At 40.8% G+C, this 22,597-nt stretch overlaps 1 protein-coding gene across 1 annotated transcript in view; it reads left to right on the top strand.

Annotated features, from left to right (window-relative positions):
* The window catches only part of TMEM241 (transmembrane protein 241), a 55,516-nt gene extending 35,210 nt beyond the window's left edge, over window positions 1–20,306 (top strand). The window contains exons 15-16 of the mRNA XM_010708861.1: window positions 16,008–16,072; window positions 19,616–20,306. Coding sequence (XP_010707163.1) covers window positions 16,008–16,072; window positions 19,616–19,676 — 126 coding nt within the window. The 3' untranslated portion in view covers window positions 19,677–20,306. The remainder of the gene's footprint in view (window positions 1–16,007; window positions 16,073–19,615) is intronic.
* Window positions 20,307–22,597: the final 2,291 nt, after the last annotated feature.

The raw sequence follows: 22,597 nt of genomic DNA, 5'->3' as shown, positions 1-22,597 counted from the left end.
AAAAGAAAAGAAAAGAAAAGAAAAGAAAAGAAAAGAAAAGGAAATTGATGTGGATAAAGAATACAGATAAAAACTATTTGAATTTGGACTTGGAGAAAGAGATCCAGTGAGAGGGGGAAGGGGAGGAAGCCTGGGTAACAACAGCAACTTTACATTCCCACTCGAGCATTTTTCTTGTATTGAGTAGTGCCCTAGATTGTCCTCTTAATCTCTCAGTCTGACTGCAGTTTTTACCAGCAGTTGGAAAGGAGAAGCACTTGAGTCCAGAATATGTTTATCCTGAAAATGAGCCAAGAAGAGAGAATGCTGTAGCCCTCAGACAGCAAGCAGCACAGGCCTCTAGGGAGGTGCAGAGAATTGCAGAATCTGTTTTCCATTTGGATGCTTTGTACCTATGTGACTGACAAGCTGGGGGCTGAGATCATTGCCACCATTCATTTCTTGTTAAGTACTGATAGACCAATAAACTAGCCATGAGATTTAGTTGGGCTTCTTTAGGGATCCAAGGATACATTCTTTGTGAAGCCCACATATTTGGCCTTCCTGCCCTTTAATATTTCATTCACTTAAAAACTAGAGCTGGGTCATAACTTGCTTTTACAGTGGTTACTTTGGCGGTGGCAACTTAATCATTGCATGAGGTCTTTAAATTCTTTCCCGTAATGATTTTTGACAGCTTTCATGTCAAAGCATTGCTCTGTGCATAGACAGATGAAGCACAGGTTTCACCTGTGTGTATAACCCTGCGTGATATCTTTGGTGACAAACACACTGCACTTGTGCTGTGAAAGCAAACATTGTGCGCATTAGTCATATCTGTATAGATTGGTGAGGAATGCCAAGAAATTGCTAAAGTGATTTGAAAAACAAATAAAAAAGTCGTTTAAAAGCCCAAGAAATACGGAATGCTTTGTCATAGCCTTGCACAGATTTAATCCCCAGGAGAGCAGGGATATGAAGCTGCATGAGATTTCTTGTTTTAATTTGAAAGCTGTGCTAGCATCATGGGTTGTGTACTGGAAAGAAAAACTGGAGATACTCATATATACAGACAGAAGCATCTGGTGAGAGTGCTAATGAGCCCTAACAATGCTGTCAGGGAGTTTGTTTAGATTAGGGCTGCCAATCTATATCTGATGATTATACCTGCTAGTGCTTCTAAAAATTAAGCAGCAGAAATAAATTGCATCATGAATAGAACGGAACAGTGGTATCTCTTAACTTTCAGCAAGATACTTGTTACTTATGAATTTATACTCCTATTTCTTATTTAGTGTTATCCCAGTAAAACTTGTGGCAGTGAATCCAGCTTGATTCCAGTAGGAACCTCCTGAGACAAGTTTTATAAGGTGGAAGAATGAAAGGGAAGGGCAGTAGAAGGCGGGTTTAGGATTTTCTCTTTCTTCCTCCTTTCTTTGAAGAAATGAAGTTGAATAACTGCGATCAGACTGCACTGAATTTTTCACAAGTTTTTTTGTACATTGTCTGGAAGAAAATTTATGCAGGAATATGCATGTCTTTTTTTATGCCCATCCAGTGGAAAATTGTTTAATCTCTAGTGTATCTGAATCATGTTGGAAGCTCCTTGATTCATAAGAGCGTCTACCAACAGCTGCTTTGGTTCCTTGTTTGTTAACTTTAGAAGCATTTGCTCCAGGTCTCCCCATATTTTATGCTGGCTGCCAGGCATTGCAAAAGTACTTTTGCAGGAACATCTGAAAGAACATCTTTTCCACAGGTCCCACAAAACTAACTGTTGTCCACTGTACTTATACTCCAGCAGTTTTGGTCATCCCCCAGAATACCTAACAGCTATTCAGGATGTCTCCTGTAGTCTCTGATTTTAGATTTTGTGTCTGTGTATCTGCTCCTTAGGTCCCCGTCGTGTCTTGAAGAGAAAGAATAGAGTATATCCATCTTTATATGATAAGGGATGATAACACTCCTAAAGATTGGAAAGCACTGACATTTTTTATTAAAGCAGAAATTCACTTTTTTCCCCACTTCTCATAAAACAGAGCGGCTACAGCTGCAAATCTTCTGGGGCTCCTAGCCTGGTTATGCTTACTGATCCTCTTCACACACAGCAATTGACTTAAGAATTTTATTACTTAATTTAAAGAGGCAAACCAACTCAGAGAAATAAAACAAATTCATCTCTTTTCTACATGTTTGCAGTTTTAATCCTTTTCCTGAAGCACGTGCACTCCTAATGTGAATTTCTTAGTTCCTGTCTTGTTACTGCTACTTAGCATGTAAGTGCTATAAAATATTCTGGTCCATAATATTATCTCCTTACTTCTGCTCAGCGGTGTTTACTTACAGAAATAAGTGCCATTGTAAGAGTCTTGCTATTGGCACCAGATGAAACAAATGGCTCCCTCGTGCATCTCTGCCCTGTTGGGAGAGGATTCCGGATAAACACTTGTGTTTAAAGATTTTATGTGTGTAACATAATCAGAAGAAAGTGTTTGGCTGCCTGGCACTTGACGTTTGGTTGTACTGCAGACTGAAGTTTCTCTTCTTTGTGTGCTGCTGTATGCAGCACAGTGAGATTTCTTGGCTGAAATGATGTGCTTTCTTGGCATAGGCCTTGAAAAACTTTGTGCAAGGATGTCATAAACTCCCACTGCAGTTCCATAAACACAGTATGCGCTGCATGCAAGGCTGTCTCAAGATCTCTGCTCCCTCGACCTGGAAAAACTGCAGATGCAAGGCAGAGAATCTCCCTGTGAGAGGCAGGTTTGTGTGCTAGAACCGACCAGTCTGTGCTGGTGGTGCACCAGTGGGGTTTGCAGTGCATCTCTAACAGAGAGGGTGTTTCCACAACCCTAATGATTTCACGTATGCCAAGGAGGAGTTAAGTAGAAGTGAGCTTCCTCCATCTCCATGCTATATGTACTTTTATGCACGTGGATATGCACGCACCTGCATAAACATGACTAAGGATGGTAAAAATTCTCATTAATTTGTGGTCAGCCTCACTGTATGAAATATGTAATTTTATTCTTGACACATGTACTTGAGTCCTGTCAGTCACCATGGGGATGGTAAAATACCTTAGAAGAGAACATGTGTTTCTCAGCTGAACTTGACGAGCTGGTGAGGTAATCAGTGTGCTTTTAACTGCATCTTGTAGATTATAAAAAAGACCAGTTGCAGAAACTTGTAAGTGTAGGGTTTTGAGCAGTTTCCATGGAGACAACTTGATAGTTACATTGTAGCATCCAATACTAATTATGCCATGTAATTGTTGGGAAGACATCGGTCTCCATAACAACACCTCTGTGCTACATGACCACTAAGCTAAGTGGCACAGGCTCCCTGGGGCATGAGCACAATTCAGGAAAGCTGTCTTGTAAGAATAGCTGAGACTTATTGGAGATTTTGCATCTCCAAGTAATGGCAAGTTTTCAGATATTTATTAACAGGCGTTATATAGGGCTACAGTTGTGTATCCACTGAAAATGGCAACTGTACAACTTCTGGGCATGAAAGGGTCACGTGAAAGGGTTGTACTGCAGTACAACCTGTGCTCAATATAATAGACTTACAATCTCAGCAGACACGAATTGATAGATTGAGCCCAAAGAGATGCTCTGAATTAGTTTTTCTTCTGTCCATCATGAATATCCAGTGCACTGTGCACATTTGGGATTGCCATTCTTTTGAACATAAAGATAACTTCAGCATTGCTAATTTGGAGTATTTTTTTCTCCCCTGCCCTTGAGAGACTGTCTCTATAGATTTGACAGTAGAAAATGACCATTTAAAAGTAGATTTTGCCTGATGTGTGGAATTTTGAATTGCAGAGGGTGCAGGTTTTTTGGTTCCCCTGCGTAATTGATTCCCATTCTCCTGTGTTTCTATTTAGTCTCCTAGAGTTAGTTATATATGGAGAGCTGAGGCTGGGGGATGAATCATAAGTGTGACAAAGAGATGACAAAAGAATAAGGACTGGGTTGAAAATAGTTTCTATCAGTAATATTGATGTAAATGCCAAACTTATATGGGAAAACTATTCTCTGTCTAACATACCAATGTAGAAGGTTTCAAAACTTACTTGATGTAGGCTTCCATAAATGACCAAAAAATAGCAAGGTTCTTCCCCTTTCCGGTTCTTGGTTCTTTTCAAGCTGGATTGCTGGCTGCTTTTTTTTTTTGACTCTTAGAGACCTTCTTGGGTGAGATGTCTCCAAACTGTCTCACAAATCTTGAGCCTGATCATTGACCTTTGATAGGCACTTGGTGTCCCACTCCAGGCTGCTTTCTTCAGAAATTTCTCATGACAGTGAGATGATGCTGTCTGGAATGATTCTTCCCATCTCTCTTCCCTTCCAGCACAGAACCAAAAATCTAAAGAACAAAATCTCAGTGCATTCATTTCTCAATCTCACTCTGGACAGTTTCTTAAGAATTTAGATTTTGACTTTTGTTGAAAGTTAGCAAACAACCGTAGGGCTCTGGGGAAGGCAGACTGAATGGCCGATGTCCCCTGCTTTATATTCAGCCCCCGAAATATGTGGTGCTCAGGGAAAGTACATGAGCTTCAAACAATCATCAGATATGACTGCAGGCTGTTTCTGTCCTGTCCCTAGCTAGCATGGGAAGGAAGGTGCAGAGTCCAGCTTTCTCTCCATGTTTATTGCTATGGATAGCTGTCCTAAGAGGGCAGAAGGCAATGGGTCATCTTACGGAGGCTTCCTCACCCTTACTAAGGGAGTGCTTGGCCAAAGGCTGTGGTCGCTTCCATCACTGCTGTGGGACACTCAGGGACTGCTGATGCCCAACAGTGCTGAATGTGTAATCCTGTGTTGTTGTTCATAAAAGGCCTTTACTCAAAATGGATCGGCTATGTTAAAGGCTGTGTTGGCCTTAAAAACATTTTTTCAAGTATCACTTTTTTAAGGTTTTTGATGGAATATTCTGACCTTTTCTATCAGTGAATGATTAGAAAGCCCTGGAAAGATTGTTGGTTTTGAATGGAAAATTAGGGTTAAAGAATACCAATTCTTCTTTGCAATCTCTAGCATAATAATAATAATAATAGCATGTTGATTTATTTCCATTACATCATTACTAAAACAGCAGAAACACATCAGAAAGTGGCAAGGCAAAGACTGTGGCTCTGTTACTGTTGGGTTGTACTGAAAGGGGTCAGCAAAGGGTCTTAGTTATCTGGTCTGGGAATTGCTTGTTTATGAATTAGGTTTTCCCAAAGGAGTCGTGAGATGGGAGATACAATAGGAAATGGACTTTATACATGCACAGAAATACCAAAGCTGTATGTGGGGGTGAGATGTTGATGGAAACTTGCTATTTTTTGCTAACACATTTAAAAAAAAATACTTGATTACGCATCCCAAAGTTTCCTATGCTATTTTTACTATTAGTGATATCCCCACAGAGTTCTGAGTTAGTCATGACAGAAAATTGTTTTGGTATCGACAAAGAGTATAAACACTTATCTAAGTGTTTCTATAGGTTATAATAATGGGAAAAGGACATTATATTGCTTTTCACACCTAAAGTATTCCCCTTAAACTAGATGTCCTTGTTGCCTCTAACAATACCTTTCAGCAACATTTGTGCCGTCTGTGCATGGTCTTTTATAGCACTTATAGCAGTGATCCTGTGGGCAAGATGAGGTTTGAAGATGAACCCAAAAAACTCTCAAGCGTTGCACTGACAATGACCTGTTACCCTGTAGTGTCAGGGGTGTACCAAGGTCAAGACTACAGAGGTCAGTGGTAGCATGTATCTCATCCTGTCTGTCAAAGGATCGCATTTGCAGATGCCTGTACTGTTTTTACTGGTTGCATTCTAACACAAAGATGTGTGGTGGTTGGCCAGAGATGTTAGTTCTGTTGTACGTCTGATGGTACTCATAGTGTTGCTAATCAGGGTATCTATCTGATGCAGTAAGAGTGTAACCAAAGCATGAAATTCCCCAACTGCATGGCAGATTGACTGCCAACCTGTCTTTTGGAAAAATGTTTGTTTCCTTGGGCACACGGAAACATGTTGATGTAACCTGTAACATATCTGCCTTTGGTCCCATTTTTGCCTTGGTTATATCACTGTTGAAGTCTTCTTTCAGAGGTCACGATCCCTTGCACTCTGTTCTCGGATGCTTCCAGAGAGAACTGAGGGTGATGGAAAGTCTCAGCCTGGTTAATTTGGACTTTAGTGAGAATTATGAAATGGTGGGCTGAATGGTGAAGAATTATCACAGCCACTAAAAGCCGTCTTTTCCTACAAATACCACAATGCCAAGGTATTCTACCTCTGGGAAACTCAGGCTAATTTTTCTCATCTTTGTGAACTCAAACTGCCGAGAGCTTTATGCTCTGCTCCCTAGATTCATTCCCTGGACGTCAGCTGAGTCATCACTGAGCCACTACTGTGAGGAGGTCACAGTTCACCTGTGAGGAGCTTGGAATTGCCTCATCTTTCACCTTTAGTCTGAGATCCTGATGCTGTAAGGCAGGCTGTTAGAGTGATCATTCCTGCCTGATCTGGCTTCCAGCCCACCTGCTGGAGCCTCGTATTTGGGAGGAAGACAGACACTGGCAGATGCTAAGCTCAGTCCTTTGCAAGCAGCCAATTTCTTTTGGGCCAGATACATATAGCAAATTGTCAGTTTGCCTATTCAGTTTGCCTCTGAAGTGTGACAGTGAAAAATAGGGTCTTCTTACGTGGGTTATCAGCCTTCTCTGTCTCTTTACAGTAACCTCTATTTCATAATTTTATAAGGGTTAGATGAGGTGAACAACAACTTGAAATGCCAAAAGGCTACTGCTGAGCTTAACATAAGATGAAGTGTATTTTATTGCAGTATTTTAAGAAGCAGAACATTAGAACAGCTGGCCATTCCCCAGAACTGGGAAAAAAAAAAATCAAAAAAATAAAAAAAAAATCAGACAAAGTAAATACTTCTTTAATACAGTATACCATATTACTGACCAGTAAAATTCAGGGCATTACACAGAATATAGTGCTGAGACAACTGGCTGTAAAGAAAAAAGAAAGCCATGGTTTTTTACAGGTTGAGATCCACTCAAATGGCATCAGTGGGTTCACAATATTTTCAGCAGCAGCAGACATTATGTGAAAATCTTTGTGGGACAGAAGTGGAAAAACTAACAAGCTGCATGCCAAGGCGTATAAGTTTCCCATAAGCTAAGGTCAATATAGAGATCCCTACCTTCCTCTGATGCGCATGTTGACTGCAGACTTGCTGCAAATTCTCCTGATGCCTCTGAGATCAACCAGTTAACTTTATTAAACCATACCTTGGTTCATTCCAGTTGGTGTTAGTGATCTTAATAGTTAGAACACTCACTGCCGCTGTTGTTGCTGTTGTTTGACAAATGCTTGCTCCATTACACAAATATTTAATAATTAATAAAATAAAAGCAAGATGATGAATCATGTTGCCCTGCCAGCTCCTGAGATCAAAGGTTTCAAGGCAGAGATGAGATGACAGGAACAGTTTAAGGCCATTGCAATAACAGGTCACAATGCAAGGAAAAAGAGACTCCTCATCAAACTGAATGGCAAAGGAAGAGAGCAATTCAGCATTACAATGCATGAAGCAGGAGGCGTTGAGACTTAGGTTTGATATAACCAAGAAATACACATGTATTTATTCTTTTGGTTAGATATGCATTAACAGTCAGTCTTGTAGCAGCAAGAAAAGACAAAGCACTGCTCAGCAAAGACAATCAAAGTTACTTGGCCTAATGAAGCCTTCATTTACTCCTCTTTAAATGACCTTTGTTGCCCTTATTTGACAGGTCTTCAGCTGCTACACGGATTGTGCCTCTCATTTGCACAACTTACCTAAACAGATGCTATTAGTCTGGTGCATATATGCCCACTTGTTTGAATCATGATTGATCATGATTCCATATCAGCAAAGCACACTTCAGGCAGAACTTAATTTCTCCTCTGTACAGAAGATTAAAGCTGAGAGAAATATCAGTATTTGGATTACATTTTCAGTGGTCACATTTAAGAGAAACATTTAAATATAAATAGAGGCACAGTAAAAATTGAATTCAGTACTATAACCTTTCTGTACTTTATAGACTGGAGGTTATCATCATTATCAGCTATCCCATCAGTCCCAGAAGGGGGAAATGTATGTTTTGGCCATTATATCCATATATAATAAAGGGCACATCTTCTTCATTTTGTTTTCTCTTTTTTATGAAAGAAATCTGATGTTTGTATGGAGTGAAGTGGCTCTTTTGTGTCCAAAAAGAAGAAAATCTTCAACCAAATACCATCTTTTACAAGAGACAGAGGTTTTTTTATAAACACTCAGGATATCTGTCAGAATGAGTTATGAGTACTTGTAATTCTTCAGTCATATCCCATCAGTGATGTATGTTTATACATTTCCACGCTATATATAGTATGTGTGTATATATGAATGGTTGTAGATATGTGTTTATACGTTGGTAGGCCTTCCTGAAAATAGGAAGTCTTGTTCATGTCTGACCATAATAAACATGACACGATATCTTATCTTTTGTAATAGGAGAATTTTCTCACGCAAAATCTATTAATTACATCCAGTAACCCACATATCCATCTTTACTTTCTGTAAAGTCAGGGTCTTGGCTGTGTTGGTCGTCACATCCTGGAAACAAAAAGTATATACTAAATACAGTACTGAGAAAATCTTCGTAATTGTGCTAAAAAGTAGAGACTGTATACCTAATTCCCGAAGCATATGCATGTCCAGGCATGGAAACACAAAGGATTCTCTGACTTTTACAATCCTGCTAGATGGAAGTTGGAAATCTGCTTTCTCATAGCAGTTGAGGAGCTAAGATATAGAGATACTCCTTTGTGAGATACTTTTTCAGCTTTGGTAGACATGAAAAAACAAATGAAACTTAAAAATACCCAATGATTTTGCTAAATGTGAACATTTATACTTCTGCTCTGAAAACATGTTAGAGGGCATTTTGCCAAGTTTGTCATTTATTAAATGACTCTTCGCCTCTTCTATGCATTGAATGCAACGTGTAGGTAGTTTTAAGCGGATGAGAAGTTAATTGCTATGAAAGTCAAATTGGTTAGTATAAACTAGAACTAAGTTTTATCTTTATTTCTAAGTGTTCAATTGCCAGTGCATGTCTAGGCACTGACTCCTTTTGAGTCACTGTACGTGGAACCAATTGATTTTGCTGTTATTGTTCTAATAATGCTCTAAAACTATAATTACAAAGGAGAGAGAAAAGTGACCAAGTCTCTTTTGAGGAAAATGTACTTTAGGGAAGCTGTCAATTTGTGCAGGCATTTAAGCAGATATGAAATAAGGCATCTCAATGAAATCTACAGCAGCTGGTAGAACAGCTGTTTGGCTGAATCTATGCTTTGTGGATCATGAAGTGGTCAGCTCTGTTACCATTGCCATGTTGCCACCATTCTGGAGAAGTTCTTATTTCCATGGCAGATCATTCCCCAGACTGAGCTGAAGTTAAACAGTGAAGATTGGTTTTGGTCTGATTTTGCTTGCCAAACAGGTGCTGTGCAGGTCTAGGAGGATCTGCTGTGCACAGTATCCAAAACTGATAATGGTACTTTATTTTGACTGATGACCATGGGAGTAAAATCATATACTTCTTTTTTCCTCCATGTTTTCTTTGTATTTTTTCCCATCTCTATTCAAACAATCCAGATGTGCCTGACTTTAGTTCTAGTCCCATCCTACCTTTCTTGCAAGGGAAGTTGTGTACCATTGTTGTCATCTATAGCAGGGATTTTTGTTCCACTGCCTACTGTGCCCAGCTGAGGTAGGTTTCCAGTGTCCGCAACAGCCTCCAGTAATCGGTGAGTTTATTGGTGTCTCTGACTGTCCAGTGCTGACTCGCTGCATTTTGTGGAACTCCACAGTCAGCACCTGATCTACAAAGATCTTCTTTAAGTTCTGGGTTATTTCAAAGGGTTTCTCAGTGCACAGTGGACTGCACTAGTTAGGGTTTAGCTAGGGGCGAGTCAGGTCCCTCACTATTCTCTCATATTTGGCTGTCCCAGTCAGTGCCTTCTTTCTTCATCTGCTTCTGGAGCTGCTTGATCTCTGAATCAAAATATTCTTGCTAAAGTTCAGAGAAGTTACCCCCTGGCAAAGTCTGCCTTACATTTGAATGTAGCAAGGTAGAGGAAAGCTAGATAGAAGTGGCCAGTAGTCCAGCTGAAATGAGAAAAGTATGTAAACAAAGGAAGAAGAGGAATGTTGTTGATAGCTCAGAAAACCCACTGGAAGATTAACTGTTACTTTCCTGCTTTGAAGTTGTTGTTTATTGCAGGATCTCCCTACCTGACAAGGTTCTTATACATGTGCATGTATGTACATGTGCTTACTGTCAAGTAGATGTACAGACAAAAGGGATGTAACACTGAAATTTGGTAAATTCAAAGCGGCTGTCCAAAAGAGCAAGTATTGTTAGTCATTTTTACCCGCTGTACTTTTTTGCCTTTTTCATAGTACTGGAGTGTCTTGATGTAGCTGTTTCCAGCAGTACCAGCAGTGATCCATTTCCCTGGCGATTTTTGACGATTATCTTAGCAGCTGGTTAAAGCATGCAGAACAGGGACACAACAAATACTACATCTGTAAAAAGCTTGACATCGCTTTAAATCCACCAGCAGAGTGAAAACAAAGGTTACACAAATCAGAAGCTTTTTGCTGATCTTTTGAGAAGATGACCTGATGATAAATAGGAACAGTGAAGGAACTTGTTGAGCCGTTTCAAAACACTTCGTCTTTGGATGAAATATGCGTTTTTGTAAAGGACAGAGGTTTTGGCGGTTTGGGGAAGGGAGGTTACAAAGATTGGCTGTGTGTACACAAATTAAGGAAAACTTTATTATAATGTATTCTGTGTTCATTTGCAGCAATAACTGTGACATTTAACTTTGTAGTTTAACAATGAATCAGAGGAAATGTACTATTTATATGGCTGTGCAGATATAGTTGTAATATTAACAAATTGTGGTCGTGTCTGGACTAAATGCCCCATGTCTTTCAGTCTCAGATAGGAAGATTAAATCAGAATCTATATTTTGAAAATGTCCTCATTGGTATTGTTGGTGATATAAATAATAAGCTCCCAAACACTTCAGAAATGTTAGATTTTCAAAACCCAAAGTCAACTTTTGCAGTTTGAAAATCTTTCTCTACCACAACTGTGAAGTCAGAGATGGAGAGGATCAGTGATAGGTTGGTCAGGAAGGGAACGTTTATCTAGCCAGTTCTCACCCATTTTGATGAGGAACTGAATTTGGGAATCTGTCCTAACCAAGAAGCTTGAAACTTCTGCTCATCCCACTTGTTGTGGGTTGAAATTCTAGAGCCCCACATTCCTCTGCTTGGTCAGGCTGTGGTGTGTCAGTACCCAAAGCTCAGCCTCTCTAACAGGCATTATGTGTACATTTCACCACAGAAGAAAAACAAAGTTTTTCCTCCAAAGGGATTCCTCACAATCCTTACTCCAGGTTCTTTCACCACTGTTCATGCTTTGCCAACTTCTGATGAGTTATCTTTGACGGTTGCCATTTCTGCAATGTACAGACTCTGGAGCTTTTGTATGTCCCCGGTCATTAGGTAAAAGGGTTCAGCCTCATTGGTTTCTATTTCACTGTTTGCAATGTTCAGTTCTTTCCTTGTCACTGAATCTTGTCAAAGTGTGCCACTCCCATTCAGAGATTGGAACAGGGATCTCAACAGCTTTGTTTTGTGCTGTGAAGACCATGATATAAGTTGAAGAATGAGTGTGTTTCTCTGCTCTTCTGGCTTTTCTGGCTGAGTCCAACCCCACTTCTAGTACTTGCAAGTATCAGAAGTAATTACAAGAAGTAAGTTGTAAAAAGCTGTTGTTTTACAGACATTTCTCTGTGGCATAATCCAGCCAGAGGACAGGGTCACCCTCTTTTCTCGTTCTGATTCTTCTTCACTCCCTCTACTGGAAGGTCTATGGAAAGAAATCCCTTCCGGTTTTTGTTTGTTTGTTTCATTATCTAACTACTCAGAACAGTCTTTACTCCAGCAGTCCTACAGAATTCATAGAATCGTAGAATGGCTTGGGTTGGAAGGGACCTCAAAGATCATCTAGTTCCAACCCTAAAGTTGTCAGTCACTAAATCTGGCACTAGACCAGACTGCCCAGGCCCCATCCAACCTCGCCTTGAGCATGTCCCAGGATGCTGTGCTCATGGTAAACATTGCTCTAAGCTTCCTTCTCCTCCTTCCTGGTGGGATTTGCAATCCTAGCTGATGCAAGCTATCTGCCTTGCCATGGAAGCTGTTTCAGGTAGAGTAAGTTAGGGTGGACCAATGGATCCGGCCCCTGGAGCAGTGCAGGAAATTGGAGCGCTCTCCTTTTATTCACAGACCTGGTTCTAGATAAGTATCCCACCACAAAGGTGCAGTTATTTCCTTCAATGCTGATATGTCTTGTAAAGAACTGAAACTGTTCTTCATTGTGACAACAAATGTCCTTTGTAATGCGCACATTTTTGTTAATGTATAAAATAATTTTAAATAGATCAGCAACTGGAACTATAAAAATAGTTGAGATTAAGGTCAGTAAGTGTTCACTGTGTGCTCCCTTCAAATGCATGTTGTTTCATGCTACAACAGAGTGACATGGTAAATGTAGAATGGTTTATTTTAAGAAGTAAAAAAAAACAATCTTTTTTTAAGGGGGGGGTGAGAGGTAGACAAGGAAGCATTTGAAAAGATTTCTCAGGAACAATTTCAGCTCACATGGAAATGTTTTGTTAGATGATGCTACACTTGGATTTTTTTCCTAATCACTGAAAGCTGTTTCAGAATGTTGCGAAAACGTTCACAATATAAATGTTTTTAAAAACAGCTCTTGCAGCACTGCACAATCACAGTTCCTATAAGCACACAAGTAGCCAGAGCTCATGGAACTATTCCTGTTTCTAAAATATTTGGGGTTCAGCCATCGTGTCTGTATCAGTTGGAAGAATTTGTAACAATGTCAAAATATGGGGGGGCTTTGTTTAAAACGGACTGGTTTTAGCTAATTAAAATTTTCCTTTCCACCTCCTAGTTTCAGTGGTTCAGCACTAAAATAGATTTGAAAGTCATTACCTTTAGTTTGCCCTTTGCTTGCTTTCCTTTGTCTTGCAAGCTCACTCCTTTTCCAAAGGCAGTTGAATGCCTAGGAGGACATCTGTGACCTTTAAGATGAAGAAAGAGAGATTACTGCACTTAGCGTGATTTTTATTTCAAAGGACATCCAGAACATCAATGTAGGTGTATTTTTTTAAAAGCTAAATACATGTGCACTTAAAACACTTCAAGAAATGCTGAACTGTAGTAAAAGGAAAATTGGCTTCTGAACAATGTGGCTGGAGTGCCTTTAGAGTCTTCCCTTGGAGCAAATCTGATGATTAGATTCCCTGAAAACTTGTTTCTTTATTTTTAAATGTGCACCCCTTTTACACAAACAATCAAAGCTGGACATTTTAGTGATGTTTTTCTTTCTTTCCTTTTTTTCCTTATGCACACTTACTTCATGTGCTCTTCCAACCCACATTTTGTTTCTCTTTGGCACTGAGGCACTCTTACATAACTTTTTAAAAATACAGCAGTGTTCTGCAGCCATGGTCCAAAAGGCTGCAGCCCGCAGGAGCATTTTTGCAGTGTTTTGGGATGATGGCAGTAGAATGGTGTATTGTTTTTGATAAGGCCTGCGCTCGCAGGGTTCTTAAATGCTTGTTTCTCTGCTCTTGGCCTCTTCTCAAGATTCTAATAAACATGACTCTAAAATGGAGTGGGCGACACAGCTTTGACTTGTGTCACTTCTCAATTGCTGCACTTTAGCTTCTTTCAGGAGAGCAACTTAAAGAAAAGAACACTGTAAATGTCACAGCTGCCATCTTTCATAAATTCATGTTTACATGCTTGGTAACGAATGCTGTGTATTTTTTCATAATAAATTGGCATTAGCCTAAGATAAGCTTGGTGCCAATATTTCCACAGTCATTCACACTGATGTAAGCGGGAAGCAGCTCTATGTAGATCACTGCAGCTACTGCAAGGTGTGCAAGGGGATAATGCAGCCCTCTGGTGTGAGGTGTAGCTGTATGTTGGAGTACTGCATTGGAACTGACAGATATCCAGCCTAGCGTAAGAGATAAAGTGCATGAAAGGTGCATCTTCGGAGTGGTCAGACTGCTCAGACTGTGTGTCAGCTCCCTCTGGTTGCAAACGATTATGGAACAGGTCAAAGTGTGAGCTGAGTGTGGAAAGATGAGTTTTGAAGAATAACTCTCAGTTTGCGACTCACCCTGCTCCCATCTCAGTCTCTTTTGGGTGTGTTTACATATTCATATGTTCACTTGTGTATGTATTTTACTGACATGTAGCTGCGAGCTGCCAGGTTTACATTATTGCCCCCCCTCCAACTAACTCCTTCAGTGGAGCTGGAGGACTGATGTACAAGCATCTCTTCTCTTGCTGCTTGTGGTCCACAGATTGAGAAACCTGTTTTCTAAAATGCAGCCATGGCAGATATAATGGGCATTGACTAACACACTGTCAGCTCAACCTCTGGTGTGCAGAGTTTACTACAAAGAATCATTTACTTCCCTGCTGGACATGTATTTGTGTTTTAGCAGGTCTCTATTAGCTTAAGAAACGAGGTTTCTGCTGTCTCTCCTGAGAATCAGCTAGACAAACAACTATTAGGAAATCTTAGCTGATAATTATTTAAATGTTTTGTTTCTTAATTTCATCTTTTGACTTGGGCAACTTTGTGTTATTCTAAATAGTTGCTTTCATTCCTTGGTGCTCATGTTTCCCAAGTATTTGTAAATCATTCCCACAGGCATTGCTTATCCTAACTGTTGACTGCAAATCAATTCCTGCATCTAATGACTCTGTCACTGTTCTCTGAACTCTTTCCATCTTACATTATCCATCTGGCAACAAAATGTGCAAAACTGAGGGCAGCCTGCAGATGTGGTCGCTCCATAACAGGGTCTGGGATATGTTGTGAGCCATTCTATGTCAGGAACTAGCTGTTTCTGGGATCAGTGCTGCAAAAATGTAAAGTCATTTGCCCCCATCTTCTCTGCTCAGACACTTTGGTTTAAGAAAAGATTTCTTACCCATTGAAGTTACATGGTTTTTATTTACCTTGTTCTCTTTTTTCTTCTTCCTGTCCTCCCTACACCCACAAATACACTTTAGGCTCTCATTCTCATCAGAAATACGAGGCTCTTAAAGCCTGGGACCTGACTGGTCTCCCCAGTCTACATTACTGCTGGCAAATAAAAGCTACCAGATTTCCAGACAGGTCCAACTGGCATATGCAGGAAGGGACCTTCTACTCTGATGCCCTGCCTCTACTGTATCCCACATTCTATAGGAGTCAAAATTCAGCTGCAGTGTGTTATAGTTGCATTATGTGCTCCATTGACCCCTAACCTAATGAGAAGCAAGTTTTCCTAGAATCATGGAATAGTTTGGGCTGGAAGGGGCCTTTAAATGTCACTTAGTTCAAGCCACCCTGCGATGGGCAGGGATACCTTGCAGTACATCAGGTTGTACAAAGCCCTATCCAACCTGACTTTGAAATGTGATTCCCAACACTACTCCACATTTCTGCCCCAGGCTGCTTGCGCAGCTCTGTGTCCCCAGGCGTTGGGTCTTTTTCTGTTGTTTCTGGCCAGAGGAGAAAGGAGGTTCCTCTGTGTAGGCTCTGTACTCACATAGGGGAGGGAGGTTGGGCAGGAATGGAAGTTCCACCTTCAGCAATGATGTCCCACTTAGGACAGTCCCATTGGGTTTTTTCTGCCCATTGACTTCCTATTTTTGTTATGGAATCTAATGGTTGAAAAAGCAAAGAAAAAAAAGTGACTACATATGCAGAGATTTAATTTCAGCTAAAGTATTTCAGTTTTCATTTGTGATATCACACGATCACAAGGTTTTTTTCCTTTCAATTTTACAGGTTATCACTGCTAGCTTATCACCATTCTTCTTTGCCATGACTGCCAATGTACTGATAATTTCTTGGTAAGTGCCTACGTGGGCTTTGTTCTTAATAGTAAAAATGAATTTCCACACCGTGCTTCATGTGGAAACACTTTTCAAATGGCAAATTCTATTAGTGTCAGTAACATTTTGAATGTAAGGAGAACCAGGTGCGCAGTGACGGATTCAGTATGGTAATACAAGTAGAAGATTGTTTCTTCTGCTTCTGTGGGAGAACATGGACATTTTGGACAGTAAACTAAGCCCCACCATAATTCACTCAATGTGTTTTACAGCTAGATAAATGGATGCAACTGGCTCATAAATGACCCATTCAAAGTCATACTATAAATCAGTGGCAGAATAGGAACTAAAATGTAGGAATCATGGTTTGGTAGCAATGTCTTTTTAGCCAATAGATTCATGTTTCTGAACGGGCCCTAATGACATCCGTTCTGTGAATGCAAAAATACGAGTAGAAAAATAATAATCATAAACTTCTTCCAAAGCTGTATCTGGATTTTGTAACGCATGGCCACACCTTATGAATCACCCATTCTGAAACTTTTAGGTGGTGATGCAAAGGATTGGATTGCAAACCAGAGACGGTGTTTTTGATCTATGTTTGAACCGTGCTCAGCAAAAAGGAATCCCAGTCCAAGGCTGATGCACCTTAGTACTTCTGCCATGCAAAAACTACTAAAGAAGGGATTGTATCGCTGGGAATAGATCTGCTACTGGAAATAGAAGTCTGCTTGCTGTTTAAAAGCTGTAGAGTCAAACTGTCCTTCAGAGTTTGACTGTCATTCTAAAGATTCAGCCTTGCACCGAATGGAATTAGCATGTTCTTTTTCCAGGTGTGACAAAGAAGCTACAGAAAGGAAAATCTCAGTTTAAACTAGTCCCACATATGTATGTGTGAATATATATCCCTACATGTATGTTAGGTACATGTAATCTCAAATGCTAAAACAAATCATAAGTGTTTTTTTGTAGCTCTAAAAATACATTTGTGTGGCCTATGTGTATATGAGACTGAACTAGTATCAGTGTACATACTATGCTCCTGGTACAGGCCATTAGCTTGCTCTTCTTGACCATGTTTACATATATCTTCAGTCTGTCCTACGTGCTAGGTGCAGGCTTTTTATAATACAAATATCACATCACATTCACTGACATGTATGCTAAAAAAAATGTGTAGCACTGGGAACGTGAACACACGGACCCATATAGCTGCATATGCTCTGCGTGCACTGAAAGCAAATATAAATAATGAACACATCTGTATCATTAAAAGAAACTTCTTGTTAGCCCTTAGACCACTGTTATGCTTTCGTTGTTAGAATTCAAAACCATATTTAAGTTCCATTATTGTTTGTGTCTTGGTATTGCCTTGGCTATCAGCAAACCTCTGAAAATAGTTTCTTAGATGATAGCAGCTGCAGAGCACTTGTGAGTTCATTAATCACTGAGTTTTTTAGTATTGCTCCAGTGTTGCAATAGACCATATCATACGTTAATTTCTGAGCGATGATCAAATTGTGGTTAGCTGTGCCTTCCACAATAAACAGAAGACAGAGGATTTGACAGATGGTAAACCAAGGGTTAAAAAAAAAAATGGGTTGGCATTTAGCCATGGTTTTTAGCTCTGCTTCGTCTTGAAGCTGTAATGATGGTTTCTGTTGGCTTGGTAGTTTGGTGAGTATGGGTTTTGTGGGCATGAGGATGCCTGAAGTCCTACTGAAAGGAGTTCTTCTCCTCTAATGTAAGACATAAGATGTTAAAAAGCAATTTAAATGCAAGTACATTTTCATAGAGCACTAGTGTATAATTTAATAGCTTTTGTATAGGATCACTTAAAATGCTACAGCAGTGACAGGTTGGGCATTTTTTAAAGTCTCTGTTAAAAAATGTAGAAAATGTAACTATAGAAAGAAAAAAGAAGAGAAGAGACCTAGACAGGCTTGAGCAGTGGGCCCAGGTGAGGGAGTTGGAGCTGTTCAGCCTGGAGAAGAGGAGGCTCCAGGTAGACAGGAGGGCGGTCTTTCAGTATCTAAAGAGGGACTTTAGGAAAGAAGGGGACAGACTCTTAAGCAAGGTCTGTTGTAATAGGACTGTGGGAAATGGTTTCAAAGTAAAAGAGGGGAGATTTAGATTGGTTATAAGAAGTTTTCTACAATAGGGATGATGATAACTGGAACAGGTTGTCCAGAGGGGTGGTGAATGCCCCCATCCCTGGAGACCCTCGGGGACAGAATGGATAGAGCTCTGAGCAGCCTGGTGTCCCTGTTCACTGCAGAGGAGTTCAGCTAAATGGCCTTTAAGGGTCCCTTCCAACTCAAATGATTCTATGATTCTAAGAGTTGTTTCTAAAACTGTTGGGTATAGCCCTTCATATATTCACTAGACTTTTCTCCTTAGAAAAAAAGAATTATTATCCATCCTCGACTTTCAAAGAAAACAATGCAGAGGATGTGTTTGTAGCTGGAGATTAAATCTAAGCAAGACATGGAGTTAACCTTCTACAGAAAGCGCTCTTGTACTCATAGACACATGTGGTTTAGATCTAGTTGTAAAGCATGCAGTCCTCCCAGCCCCTTGCTCCTTGGTGGTAGTTCCACAACCTGAGGTATTCCATCTCCAGAGCAGTCTGCCCAGCACCTACTTCCCAGGGCTGCTCGCTGAGTAAGTGTAAGGCCTTGTGCCATTGTTATGTAATGTTTGTTCCTCTCAGGAACAAGGGGAGTATGGGATCTCTAAAACGGATCACCAAAACTAAGGGTATAAGGGAATGCAATGCTGTTGAACACCAGAGAGCCTTCAGCTTCACATGTCTATGTTTTTTCCCTTGGAAAAAAACCCAACTCTTAAAAATGAACTTAACAAAAGTTTGTTTTGTTTATGGAATTCATTAAGGAGCTTTTCTGTTTCATAAGCTAACTAAGCCATTAGGCTCAAAGGAGAGGTCAGTACACTCAGATTTGCACTGTTATGAAAGCGGAGAGGAGTTAGTTTCCTATTGTGTTCCTCTCAGATTTGGGGATTATTGCACACGTTGAGTGGCTTGACATCTTAGTTCAATGAATGGTTTTGCTAGTAAAAAACATTCATCCTAATTTGGAGTCCTGCTTCTAGCCCGAGCCTTGGAGAGCAGTATGCCAGCACTGTGCTGTGAGCAGTGGGAGAAGGAAGCACTCGGAAACCGCTGCCATTGCAGACTGGGCAGCGCCCTTCCACCAGCTTGCTCACAAACTGCAGTAAGTGCAGGGATTGCCATTGACCTCCCTAGGCCAGGGGGATCTCCCCAGAGCAGAATACAGTTATCTTCCTCATTAGATGCAATCTTCTCTATGTAACCCTAATATATAGAGGAGTACTTTTCTGGTGGGATCAGTAAAATAGGATGTTTCTTTTCTCGGCCTCTTCTTAGCAAGACAAATGAAAACATCACCAGGGATACTGTCTCTAGGCTGAAATATATTTAGACAAATGAATACCTTTCTCTTCATGTTCTGCTGTTTGGCATTGTATCAAGTAAAGGGACTTGCCTGATGCTGAATTTGTGGTATCCTTTGTTTACAGCCTTGTGATCAGCGGAGTTGGAGAAGCTTTGCTTGTTTACACTGAGAGAACAGGCACGTAAAGAGGAACCAGATCTCAGCAGCTGGAAAAGAGCTGACTTGCAACCCAGAAACCCAATCACAAATAAAATACAGCAGCAAGAATGAAGAAGTGCAACCAAGCACAGGGAAGGGACCTATTGTCTCTTTTTTATTTTAATTAAGGAAAAACTATGCCATCAGTAGTGCTGGTAAGAGAGCAGCATACTTAGTAGGATAATTATGAGCCTTTGCCTCAAAGCACAACACAAACTATTTCCAATTGATGTGGTAAAAAAAAATCTGCTTGGCCTCAAGCCTATGACTTTGTGTAAGAACCTCCCAGTAGCAGCTTCTTGCACAGGGAATTGAACTCAGGAAAAGCGGCGTTCCCCACTGGATGCCCACAGTTCTTTTGTTGAAAACTGACAACAGGTTGTACCAAACAATGTCAGAGCCTGGATCCTGCCGTGAATTCAGTATCAGGAAGGATGGTCTTTGTTTCCAACTGTTCAGTTAGCAGCAAGCTGCTGCACGCAGGTCTGTAGTCACGTTGTCTGAGCTGGCACAGTGATAGAGGCCATGGGGCTTCTGGAGATAATTCCCACATGGAACTGTGGTGGGTTGACAGCTTTGCCAAATGGGGAAATGAGCAATAAATCTTAATGTCTGTAGTTCTTGGTCTTTGTGTATTTTTTCTCCTCCTTTTCCCCAAGATTCTTCTTGAAGTCTGTGAATTTTTGTCAGCTGGAAGGGGTGGAAGGACTCACACTGTTCCCAGTGGTGGTTTGTCTCTTGAATTATTGCAAGAGGCAACAAAGATTATAAACTTGAATGAATGTCTTAAAGAGTGAGGCAATTTATCTCAAGTATTCTTACAGTAATTTTATTTCTGCTTGCTTAATGGATGCTCGAAATGAGTCTTGATTTATTAGTGCCTGGGAAAGCGCTCTGTATGAAAGTGATATTTAATGTTGAGTTGATAATATTGGGGGGAATGTCTACATGGTAAAGGGAGCTTGACAGCAAGTCATCAATGAGAAGAGGGACTTGTCTTGAATGACATTTGGCATTTACAAGAAATGGTTTAGTAGCTTACTGGGTAGTAATGGTGATAGGAGGACGATTGAACTAGATGATCTTGTAGGTCCTTTCCAACCTTTGCTTCTATGATTCTATGATCTAAACTGTAGTCCCTTAATCTGAATTGACAACGTTTCTTTCATAACCAGGAGAAGGAGAGGGGAGCCTTCACAGAAATGACTCTTCAGGAATAGATTACTCTGTTAATGGAACTGAAAGACCTTCTGAAATCTTTCTAGCTTTTAGAAGGCTGCAGATAGCGAAGACATACCTGCTTCAATCCAACAAATTCCACCACCTGTGATTTAAAGCATGCATTGAACTTGAAATAAAATCCATTGTTTTACAACCAAGACAGATTTTACAATAAGTTGCTGCCAAATGCTTTGCCTGGAAAGATTTTAGGTGAAAATTAGTTGATATTCAGAAATAAATAAATAAATAAATAAATAAAAGCTGTAGTTTAAAAAAGAAGAGAATTCAGAGGAGCAGTCAGCCCTGTGTGATAGATAAGCTTATCTCAGTATAAGGTCTGTTCACACTGCCTTGTTGTCCATGCATGTTGGATCATGCTCAAGTTAACTCGAGTCTGGAGTCAGCCAGGTGGTAAAATGCAGCTTTCGGAAGGAGGAGGCAGAGAGGAACAAACACAAAAGAACGATGGGCTTGAACATAAGCACTGGTCCTGAAACCAACAGGAGCCATCAGGCACTGAGTTTGAAGCCATGTTATGGGCCATTGAGCACCCAGCCAGGGATCCTCATTGTTTTGCAGCCTGTGAATCCAGACAGCTCCAGGAGTGGTATCTGCAGCATGCTGCTCTTCCCTGGGCATTCAGCTGTGCCAGCCCACTGGGGATCCTTTCCATTGCACCTTCCTGCTGTTGTGGCGAGTCTTCAGCCAGGAAGGACAGTGCTTCCTCATGAGCACCCAGAGGGACAGCCTAGGTTTTGCAATCACAGCTTGAATGTTTGCTCTGGGAAAAGCACCTCATGCACCTCTCTTGCATAACTTTCCAGAGCTGGCTGCAGTCTGGATTTTTTTCCTCGCTCTCCTGTCTGTGTTATTCATAGCAATGTACCAAAACCCACAGCACCCACGTGCTTTCTTGCTGGTGGTCTCAGCGGAAAACCAATGGCAGTTCAGCAGTGGGGGTTCCTTAATTCCAGAGGGAATTTGGGACGTTTGTGGGAAGGTCATTGAGCTGAGGTAGGCGTGGCATTGCCTGGCTTCTGGGGAATCCATTTTTGGCAGCTGCCAAGTTAGTATTTCTCCACTTAGTGAGTCTACTTCATCATTATTTACCGTTGTGCATGTTACACAGCACTGAGCTGCTTCCTTCTGCTTTTCATTTTTACGCCTTACCACAATGTGCTTGTATTTATAAGTAAAAAATTATAGGCTTCAATTGATCACCCCCATAAACCATGAAAGAAAACAATTCAAGAAAACGAGGTTAGGTTCCTGTGTCCACCATGGCAGGAAAGAAGCAAACTCTGAACCAGCCTGACCTGCTGCAGGTCAGCATGGCCCCTGTGGACCAGCACAGGTCCTTCCTGCTGAAGTTTCAAAGTAAGGTGGAAATGGAACTCCAAGGCCTTTAAAATCTGTCTTGGTGCATTCAGAGCAGTGCGTGGCAATGGCCCTGCAGCTGGTGAAGTACCTCAGCTTTTCAGCCTGTTTTTAAGGAGCTTCTGAAGGCCTAGCAGTTCCTGAGGATGGGGAGAGGTGGGGATGTGCTGCTCGTCCTGAGGGGATGCAGGTCCATGGCTGCCTCAGCGCCGCTGGGGTCAAACTGCTCTGGCGGAGAGTCCCGCAGAACCACACAGAGCTTTTCTGATCTTATCTTGTTTATACTTAATTTTTCTTCTTTTTTTTTTTT

The sequence above is a fragment of the Meleagris gallopavo genome, chromosome 3 (assembly GCF_000146605.3).
Source record: "Meleagris gallopavo isolate NT-WF06-2002-E0010 breed Aviagen turkey brand Nicholas breeding stock chromosome 3, Turkey_5.1, whole genome shotgun sequence".
Taxonomy (NCBI): Eukaryota; Metazoa; Chordata; class Aves; order Galliformes; family Phasianidae; genus Meleagris; species Meleagris gallopavo.
This window is presented reverse-complemented; position numbering and strand designations above follow the sequence as displayed.